This window comes from Stomoxys calcitrans, chromosome 1 (assembly GCF_963082655.1).
Source record: "Stomoxys calcitrans chromosome 1, idStoCalc2.1, whole genome shotgun sequence".
In the NCBI taxonomy this organism is placed as follows: domain Eukaryota; kingdom Metazoa; phylum Arthropoda; class Insecta; order Diptera; family Muscidae; genus Stomoxys; species Stomoxys calcitrans.
In genome coordinates this window covers 155,837,184-155,847,769 of record NC_081552.1, presented here as the reverse complement: position 1 = coordinate 155,847,769, position 10,586 = coordinate 155,837,184, and the positions used below count along the sequence as shown (strand labels likewise).

The window sequence follows — 10,586 nt, the reverse complement described above, 5'->3', positions numbered from 1 at the left end:
CTGCTTATCTTGGCATAGTTTTTGCAAAGGTTTGGCCACTAATAAACAAATGGTAAGAGATAAGGTGTATCCTTACATCCTTACGAAGGTTAAATGAAGTGTAGTCTGATATGAAAATCGCTAAGAATCATACTTTAATACTATTAATACATTTGAAGAAAAATAGTTTTTTGTTTCTCCTATAAAGTACATATATGTTTTGTGAATTATGTGTTTAGAAAAAATATTTCGATGTTTTGCAAATGGAATAACAAGAATTGCCATTCTTTTTTCTATTCCTGGCCAAGTGAAGGAAGTTGCGTTGTGTTTTATTTCATACTTCAATATGCGAATTCAAATTTGGGGATTAACGCGGCGGGGATACTTCCGTTCGATACAAGTTTAAGCTCAAACTAAGTTTAAGTTCGATACAAGTTTATTGGCGAGTCTGCACGGCTTGCCGCAGAGCGACACCATTTAGTAGAGAAGTTTACACCAAATGGCTCGATTACGGATATCCTTTTTCTTTTCCTGACCAAGTGAAGGAAGTGGCATTGTGTTTTATTTCATACTTCAATATTCAAAATGCAAATTTGAGGATTAACATTCCATTAAGGAATAGCGGGGATACTTCTGTTTTATACAAGTTTATGCTGAAAATAAGTTTAAGTTCGACAAAGTTTCTTGCCAAGTCCGAACTGCTTGCCGCAGAGCGACACCACTTAGTAGAGAAGTTTACACCCAATGGATTGATTACGGATAACAATTTACGTTTGGTTGAGATGGAGTCTGACAGCGCAACCAAAATAAAGCTTTGTATTATATATGGAAAATGCAAATTTTGCCCATGAACATTCCATTAAGGAACAGGGGTAAACTTCTCACATATCAATGAGTACAAGAAGTTTTACATGGCATAGTACCTCACAAATGTTGCCAGCATTAGGAGGGGAAAACCACCGTTGAAAATTTTTTCTGATGGTTTTGCCAGGATTCGAGCCCAGGCGTTCAGCGTCATAGGCGGACATGCTAACCTCTAACGGTGGCCTCCAATTGTATTATATATGACAACTTTTATCAATTGATGCCTATAATAGTGTTTTGGCAGTCCGGCAGCATCAAAAAGTAAAAAAAAACAAAAATAAATAAATATAAACAAGTTAAAGCGTGCTAAGTTCGGCCAGGCCGAATCTTATATACCCTCCACCATTGATCGCATTTGTCAAGTTCCTCGAATGACTTTTTCAATATATATGAGCTACATCAAGTTATTGACCGATATGGACCGTACCTGCCATGGCTGTAAGAAGTCATAGAAAAATACCCCATCTAAAATTTCAGGCAAATCGAGTAAAAATTGCGCCCTCCAGTGACTTAGCGTGTCAAATTGGGAGATCGGTTTATATGACAGCTATATCAGGTTATCAGCCGATTTCGACTGTACACTCAACCAAATTTATTATTAAAAACAGCAAAAATGTTTGCTAAAACAGCAGCTTTTGTCTGCTGAAAATGGGAAAGAAGACACAACTGCTGTTTCAGCAAACATGGCTGCTGTATTAGCAAATATTTCGGTCAGCTAAATCAGCAAACAAAATCTAGTGATTCAAGTACAAAAATCTGCTGAAAAAAGTTATGCTATGTTTTATGTTTACCTGCTACTTGTTTTGATTACTTTAGGTATTTTTTAGATTTTTAAGATGATTTAATTTGTGGAATATTACTGTAAAAAAGTTATCTGATCCATCCATTCGTATACATTTCAGAACGTGGCTCGCTCGCATTTTTTGTTATTGCTCTATTAATGTGTAGATGACTGGCATGGCCTCTTGTATCTAAATTTAAAGAAAAAATATTATGGAAAGTATACATTCAGTGGTGGCCACTGTAGCGCAGAGGTTAGCATGTCCGCCTATGACGCTGAACGCCTGGGTTCGAATCCTGGCGAGACCATCAGAAAAAAATTTTCACCGGTGGTTTTCCCCTCCTAATGCTGACGACATTTGTGAGGTACTATGCCATGTAAAACTTCTCTATAAAGAGGTGTCGCACTGCGGCTCGCCGTTCGGACTCGGCTATAAAAAGGAGGCCCCTTATCATTGAGCTTAAACTTGAATCGGACTGCACTCATTGATATGTGAGAAGTTTGCCCCTGTTCCTTAGTGGAATGTTCATGGGCAAAATTTGCAATTTGCAATACATTCAGTGGTGATTATAAATATCCATTGAGACACGCATTTACATTTGTATTTTATTTCAACAGACTGTTCAGCAGTAAGCCTGCTACTCTGAAATTGCAGAACTACTGCCAAAATAACAGCAAAATTTACTACTAATATTCGGCCGACAGTGTTTGCTATTTTAAGCAAACTTTATTCTATGAGTGTTAGATAAGGTTAGGTTAGATTGAAAAGAGGGTGCAGATATTAATCCGCCACATGCCACTATGGGCATACACCTAAGCCAGTAATCGGCTTGTTGTGCGTTCTGAAAACTATAAAGTACCCTAAAAAAAAGAAAATGTTAAGTTAGGAGTTCCGTGCTACTTATAAAATCCTTAATTGTTTTCAATACCACTCCCCTAAGTTGGTTCATGTCTGGTTTGTGTCTCCACCTAAGTGCGGGTATCTGTTAGACGCGAAAGCCAGGCAATGACAAAGGAAATGCTCCAACGTCTCATCATCTTTCCCGCATGCCCTACACATGCTATCACTTGACGCACCGATTTTACAAAAGTGAGCTCGTAGTCCAATGTGTCCCGTTATGATACCAATAGCTATACTGACCTCCTTCTTACTCCCTTTCAATAATAGCCTCTAGCTTTGATCCATCCGTGTAACATGATCTTCCAGATGGCAATACTTGGGCTCCGTCAATCCAAGAGCCGCAGTGGCTGCCTCACACTTAATTTGTATTTCAATGGGTCGGATACCTAGAATAGTCCCCAGTGCCCTAGTGGGCGTGGTCCTCACCGCTCCGCCTATGCCAAGACAACATGTTCTCTCTAAAAATCACGATTACAGAAACATCAACAATAAATAATGGAACTCACAAACCCCCGATGACGATCTATGGATTCAGAACAAGGTTTATGATTGGAACATGGAACGTCAGAACTCTCTCAGAAGCATCGAGGCATTACAAAGTCTAGCCCGGCATGGGATAGCTGTGAGCACCACACAAGCAGGAACATTTAGTTCGGATCTGTGTGGTGGTCATTACTGTCACGAGAAGCTTAACTGTTGCGGATAGTGAAATGCTCCATACGGAGTAGCTGTATTTGCAGTCGCGGACAATCAGCGGTGTCCAGTGCAGAGTCTCAGTGAGAGGTCGGGTGGCACCGGCTCTTGCACAAGTACTGAGTGCCTATAATGCTCGATATGAAAAGGCGAGTTATTGGCGCCTTTAAATAACCAATGGCCACACTGTTCCCGCGGCGATCGGTCCTTTGCGCCGGAACGAGCTTGCTCACCTACAGGATCTTGACGAGAATCGCCACCTCCACATAAATGTGGTTACAACAACATCACCCAAGTCCTGAACGAAATGTCAAACTACAACATCCGTTGTTTAAGTGAAATCCGGAACTATGGATCTGCAAGTTGGTTACCACTTCATTTCTTCAGGCAATAAAATCCACCGAATAAATGGGGTCGGTCTTTTACAGTCGCCGAAAGCAAAGCGAGCTCTTCTATCATACAATGTTATATCTGAAGGCAAGATTAAATTCGAAATTCCCCAAAATACCTACTGTACAATGCTATGCGCCAACCGTACCCGATGAAGACGAAATAAAGGATCAATTCTATTCCCAACTCGACTCAGTGACATGCTCTCTACCAAAAGGAGACACTAAACTTGTTATGGGAGATTTTAATGCCAAGGTGGGCAATAACAACAATAATCTACAATCAATCATGGGATTGCAAGGATTTATCGATACCACGAATGACAATGGTGACAAATTCGTTGATTTCTAGGCACAAAGATCGCCCATAACCAGTAAGGAATGGGCAAAAGTCGGGCGGTGTCGAATGTATAATACCCTACACCTACCCTATAAGTACAATGTGGGGCTGCATCCAATTCTAAACCAATTGTGATGGACCTCGGCAGATATTTTCAGATGGGTTATTAAACAATCCGTATCACATTTCGAGCATATGTTCAAACTTTAATAACTACGGTTGACAAATGACAACAATATTGCAAATTAGCCAAAATCGGACGAACATATATATGGGAGCTATATCTAAGTCTCAACCGATTTTGAGCAATCTTCTCATATATAGTGGTATTCGTCGGAAAGGAAAGCGTTGTGCAAAATTGTGGGAAGATTGGTCAATAAATGCGCTTGCAGTGGCTGTTGGAGTTAGAATCGGGCTATACATATATATGACAGCTATATCTAAATCTGAACCGATTTCCATGAAATTCAACAATAATGTCGAGAGTCATAAGAAAATCCTTTCTGCCAAATTTCGAGAGAATCGGTTAACAAATGGCCTTTTTATTGTATTAAACATGCCTGTACCCAATTTGAAGACGATCGGATGAAAATTGCGACCTGTAGTTTGTACACAAATTAACATGGGCAGACAGACGGACATAGCTAAATCGAATCAGAAAGTGAAAATGAGTCGATCGGTATACTTATCAATGGGTCTATCTCTCTTCCTTTTGAGTTTTACAAACAAATGCATTAATTTATAATACCCTGTACCACAGTAGTGGTGTAGTGAAAAGGACTCAAACAAAAAGCACAAAGTTCAAGTTCTTAAACTTCTCTCCCCTCGCTGGTCAAGCGCCTAGTTCGCAGACATAAGCAAATATATTTTGATATGCTGGCATATCAAGCCAATAAAACAAATGAGCGGCAACAATATAAGACCAACGGCAATAATAAAAGATGAGGGTGGATCGGAATTAACAACACCCGAACAGCAATTAGAATCCCGGTTCGGGATAGCTGTATGCACCACATAAGCTGGAACTTTGAGGTCCGATCTGTGTGGTGTTCTTTGCTGTCACGAGAAGCTTAGCTGCGAGCTACCGGACGCGTCCACAGGTTGCGGATAGTGGAATGCTCCATACGGAGTAGCATCAACGGCAGTCGCGGACAAACAGAGGTATCGAGCAGAGAGTTTCAGAGATAGGTCGGGTGACAAGGTCTTCATAAAGATACCAAAGAAGGGTTGGTGTTGTAGCCACATGTCTACATGTGGAGGTCGCGATCCTCGTCTAGCTCCTATAGGTGAGCAAGCTCGTTCCGGTTCTTGCGGAAACATCATGGCCATTGGTTATTTAAAGGTGCCAACAACTCGCCTTGTCATATCGAGCATCATAGGCACTCAGAATTTGTGCAAGAGCCGGTGTCACTCGGCCTCTAAGACTCTCCGCTCCATACCGCTGATTGTCCGCGACTGCAATTGCAGTTACTCCGCATGAATCATTCCACTATCCGCAACTTGTGGACGCGCCCGGAAGCTCGCGGCTAAGCCTCTCGTGATAACAATGAACACCACACAGATCGGAGCTCAAAGTTCCAGCCTGTGTAGTGCTCATAGTTATCCCGTGCCGGGACCAAAGAAGGGTGACCTCTCCCAGTGTAAACCCTATAAATAAAGTGACGACAAGTCTTCTTCTGCAGCGTATTTCGCCTGCACTTGACAGCATTTCGAGGAAGCAACAGACGTTCTTGTGCCGACCACATAAACTAAAATTAATACACACCTATACCTTTTATTCATCGACTTCGAGCGACTCTGTATTAGAAGCAGCTATTGCTGAGGCCCCATATGGCATACGCTGGGGCATAAACGACTTCCTTGGAGACATCGACTGCGTGGATGACATATGCCTCTTTGCGCATCGCTTTGAGCACATAAAGGCGAAATTGAAACGATTGAAGGAAAACGCTGCCAAAGTAGGCCTGAAGATAAAGAAAGCAAAGACGAAATTGATAAGGATAAGAACATCAAATTTGACACCGCTCACTATAAACGACCATGTCATTGAAGACGTCGACAAACTTCTCCTATCTTGGCCGCAAAATAACAAAGGACAGAGGATCGGAAGCAGACATACGCGTACGTATCAACAAGGCTAGAAGCGACTCTCTTAAACTCAACGAAGTTTGGAGATGCAGTGACATCTCACATAATTCAAAAGTCCGAATCTTGAACAATGATGTGAAATCTATTTTATTACATGATACAACTTGGAGCTTGACACAAGCGACTATTTGCAAAATGCAAGTTTTTATAAATCGCTGCCTGCGACAAATAGTTCGAATTTACTGGCCAAATCGTATTGCAAATCAGAAATTGCAAATAAGAACAAACACTTCCCCTGTTGATGTAGAAATCCGGAAGAGAAAATGGACCTGGTTGGGTCATATCCTACGCCGACCGCGCGATGGTATAGCGAGAATGTCCTAGACTAGAACTCGCAAGGACAGCGAAGAAGGGCATGCTCGAAAAACACATGGATCCGCTGCACGAAAAGAGAGTTGGAATCAACCTATGTATCGTGTAAACAGTCTAAGGCTTTGACCAACGATAGAGCTGGATGGAGAGAGCTTGCTGGTGCTCTATGTTGACACTGAATAGTTTACTATTGGTCATATTTCATTGTTGTTGTAGCTGTGTGTTTTACACTGAGGCGGCAGCCCTTGCCGTTGAAGGAATCCATCGTGTCAATCCGATACGTACATTCGGCTGTCATGGGATTGAGGGAATAGCATAATCGTTAGTGCAAACGATATTTTTGTCGCAAAATTAATCTCAACGATTGTCGTTCAAGGTGGATTAATAAAGGTGGTCATACGCGAGCATGTGAAAACATTTGGCTAGTTTGACGGTATTAAGATGTCAGTTTTGTGTTTAAATTCACAGGCAAATTTGAAATGACATCTTGATGACAAGATGGTGGATTGCACCATATGCTTTGTGGTTGTTGTACAGATGAGACTATCTTTAATTGTTTCGCCAAAGATTACACAATTGAACCATAGGACAACTTTGCACTGAAATTCTTTTTAATGTTGATTTACCATCAGTTTTGATGATTTAAAATAGCAATACATCGTTTAGCACAACAAAATGTACTTTTTTCATCAGGGAAAGCAAATGTTAAGCAGAACATTTTTAACTCTCACTATAGTAAATTGTTATCATTTGGCACAGTCCGTAAGTTAAACTTTTTTCTTCTTCTTTTTGAAAGTTTACAACGAATGGTTATCATGAACCAATATAGAAATATTGTTATCTTATTCCAATGCATTGAATGCCATTTGCAAACAAAAAAGAAAAAGATGATTTGTTAAATAACGTAACTGAGAGTGAGAGGTATACTCACAGCTATCAGGGCTGCCAATCACTATTTGTACAAAATACCATGGCGTTTGCGAAAAGCCGTTATATTGAAATGTGAACGCTTCGGACTAGTCGACAGTTTATAAAAGCATACACTGGTAAGCTGTAATACAAATTCTAAAATAAAAAACAATGAAGCGAAAATGTAAGTGTTTGCCACAATATACGAAAAATGTTTAGTTTCAATAATTGAGTTTCAAACTTTTATCACAGCATCTGTGAATTCGACCCAACCCTGTCGTAGATCTTTACGCTTGTCCCAGAAGCCGTATCGATCATACAAATATTTAATTAATGGACATAATCCGAAAAGTTTAGCAAATATCGAACAACTGGCTGTTAATATTAAATCCAGTATGGCCAAGATTAACATTTCGCCACAAACGATTTTTTCTTCATCCCCTGAGTTAGAAGGAAATCAAAATTCAAATGCAAACTCAACGACGACAGACCAAGAGCTTTGTCATTCTTTTTTCTATAAAAAAGGAACTGAAATTAAGCAAGATGGTGAACGCGTAGAACAAGTCATAGAAGTGCAACCGCATACAAGTGTTGGTAAGAAACATAAACGTGTTGATCCAATTATATGCAGTCCAGCTAAAAAAATCAAATGTGAGATAGAAGATGAATTGCGTGTTGTGGCCCAAAATTATGAAAATGTCATTGATTTTCAAATTCCAAGTCAATTAAGCCAAGATAGTTGTTTTGATACAAACAACAAACAGAATATGACTCAAAGAACAATGGGGTCCAAGTCCAATGCAAAATCCAAAGACAACTATTATTTCAAGGTAGGTATTGAAAATCATTTGTAATTGTAGTACACAAGTTGATTTAAAATTTCTTTTATTTTGCAGCATAACATAACAAAACGTCCAATTGTGCACTTTGGTGCAAATTCTGTGCTGCATTTGCCCCATGGAAAACAGATGCTTTACCAAGAGCATCGCCTAGATGACGTACCTTTTGATTTATCTGTTAAGAAATCTAGAGAGTTAATGAGAGAAACGTCAATAACTAACAATTCCACCTTGAAAAATAGCAGTAATATATCGGTAGAAAACACGCCAAAGATAATTAATGTTGATGAAGTCAAATTACAAATCCATTCGCACATGATGGGCAAAACGGAAGCAGCACAAGGTGGTAAGTCTAAAAGTCTATAGTCTTTACTTTGTTTGTATGATGGTATCCTTATCCTTACTTTGAATTTTTATACTTGTTATATGCAAGTAAGCAAAAGGTAACATTGAGCGGGCCAACACAATTATACAATACAATTGATTTGAGCACATGCAAAATGTATAAATAATTGGTTTAGTTTTTTCGGTCTTCTCTTTAATAATATAAAAATTTTATTCAAATCATCAAGCGCGAGATCTTTTGTGTTCAATTAATCATCGTTTATTTTCCGATATTTCGCAATGGCTATGCAATTAAATGAAATTGCGAAATATCGGGAAATAAACGACGATAAATTGAACACAAAAGATCTCGAGCTTAATGGTTTGAATTAAATTTTTGTATTTTCATTAGCAGGCCAGAAATCGATAGGGAAGCTTACGTATATCAATTTGAAAAAATATTTCAAAAACTATAAATATCAAAACTACATAAGTTGATATAAAAAACACTTGGGGTCAAATTTGCCACTGTGCGGCGTGCTGCAGAGCGATACATCTTTATAGAGAAATTTTAGTTGGCAAAAGATCCACAACTGAAAATTTCAGTCTAATTAGGAAATTAATTAAAAATAGACCCGAGCACTGTGCATTTTTCCAACTTGGCTATAAAAACTGTTTTTTTTTATTTAACTGAAAACAGATATTCCAGATGTTGCAATATTTTAACATGTTGTTGTTGTTGTAGCCACATTTGCATGTGGAGGTGGGGATCCTCTTTAAGCTCGTTCTGATCTATACGACCGATCGCCGCGGCAACATGACGGCCATTGGTTATTTAAAGACGCCAAAAACAACATCATAGGCACTCAGTATTTAAGCAAGAGCCGGTGCCACCCGGCCTCTCACTGAGACTCTCCACCCGATACCACTGATTGTCTGCGACCGCAGTTGCAGCTACCCCGTATGGAGCATTCCACTATCCGCAACCTCTGGACGCGGGCGGTAGCTCCCAGCTTAGCTATCCCGTGCCGGGTTGAACATAAAGTTTTACTGCTTATTGTCAAAGGTGATTACATCCATTATTTATTTATTTTTTTAGGTAACAAGCAGGTTTCATTAGAAAAAGTTTCTGGCAAAAACCAGTTTAGGTGAGATTCAAGGAAATTTTACATACATGCATATGACGTTACTAAAGATTTCGAATTGCAATTTTTCTGCAGCAAGAACGCCTTGGACGGATCTAAGGAATCTAAGAAAACATGCAAGTTGGATGCTGAAGTAGTCGCAGATAAGGAACTCGTGGTTAAAGCTAAAAAAGATATTCTGTCCAAGTCAAAGTATGTTTCAAAATCTGTTGCATTTATCGCCTTACAGTTTTTTTTCTTTACTTTTAACAGACCACAGCAGCAGGATATTTCGACAAAAAAGAAGTCTACAAAAGCCAAACGGAAACAATCAAAACATTCTAAGCGTAAACATTCACGAAAGGCTCCCAGAAAAACAGAATTCTGAAGTGCATATCAACGGTACTCACGAAAATAAAAGTTCATCATCGAAACCAGGATCATTTTGTGGTACGAATGGTGGACGACAAAAAGTCAACACACCGCTTGTATGGTTGCCACATGCAAGTCCTATAGTTAGAGCCCAAAACATAAAAATCAAACCAAATGTGCTTCGAAAATCAGTAAGGCTGTAAAGGACCTACTCTAGATGTCAAATCAAAGTTACTATCATACTTTTTAATGATAAACCTTATCTATATTTCAAATACTTTAATCGTTTTAGTGTTAATACTTTTCGCTAATTAAATATTTGTTTCTTTCTCTTTCAACCCAAAAAATACTGAATAAAGTGAATTTAGTTGAATAACTGCTTATCTTGGCATAGTTTTTGCAAAGGTTTGGCCACTAATAAACAAATGGTAAGAGATAAGGTGTATCCTTACATCCTTACGAAGGTTAAATGAAGTGTAGTCTGATATGAAAATCGCTAAGAATCATACTTTAATACTATTAATACATTTGAAGAAAAATAGTTTTTTGTTTCTCCTATAAAGTACATATATGTTTTGTGAATTATGTGTTTAGAAAAAATATTTCGATGT

General features: G+C 38.9%; 1 protein-coding gene across 3 annotated transcripts; it reads left to right on the top strand.

Moving 5' to 3' along the window:
- The first annotated feature begins 7,265 nt into the window (after positions 1-7,265).
- Positions 7,266-10,351, top strand: LOC131998532 (uncharacterized). 3 transcript variants are annotated; one of them, XM_059370891.1, is made up of 7 exons: positions 7,266-7,500; positions 7,569-7,910; positions 7,977-8,146; positions 8,213-8,501; positions 9,579-9,627; positions 9,700-9,816; positions 9,877-10,351. In XM_059370891.1, exons 1-7 carry the CDS (start codon positions 7,488-7,490, stop codon positions 9,989-9,991), a joined length of 1,095 nt encoding a protein of 364 aa, XP_059226874.1. In that variant the 5' UTR covers positions 7,266-7,487; the 3' UTR covers positions 9,992-10,351. The 3 variants fall into 3 exon arrangements, with proteins under 3 accessions (XP_059226874.1, XP_059226875.1, XP_059226873.1); XM_059370892.1 differs by having other exon boundaries at positions 7,267-7,500; positions 7,600-8,146; XM_059370890.1 differs by having other exon boundaries at positions 7,269-7,500; positions 7,569-8,146.
- The last annotated feature ends 235 nt before the right edge of the window (positions 10,352-10,586 follow it).

What these genes read in the sequence shown, in the direction of transcription:
- LOC131998532 (XM_059370890.1), top strand. An exon ending in TCTGGCAAAAACCAGTTTAG is followed by an intron (nt 9,628 to 9,699) that starts GTGAGATTCAAG and finishes ATTTTTCTGCAG; the next exon opens with CAAGAACGCCTTGGACGGAT. An exon ending in GATATTCTGTCCAAGTCAAA is followed by an intron (nt 9,817 to 9,876) that starts GTATGTTTCAAA and finishes TACTTTTAACAG; the next exon opens with ACCACAGCAGCAGGATATTT.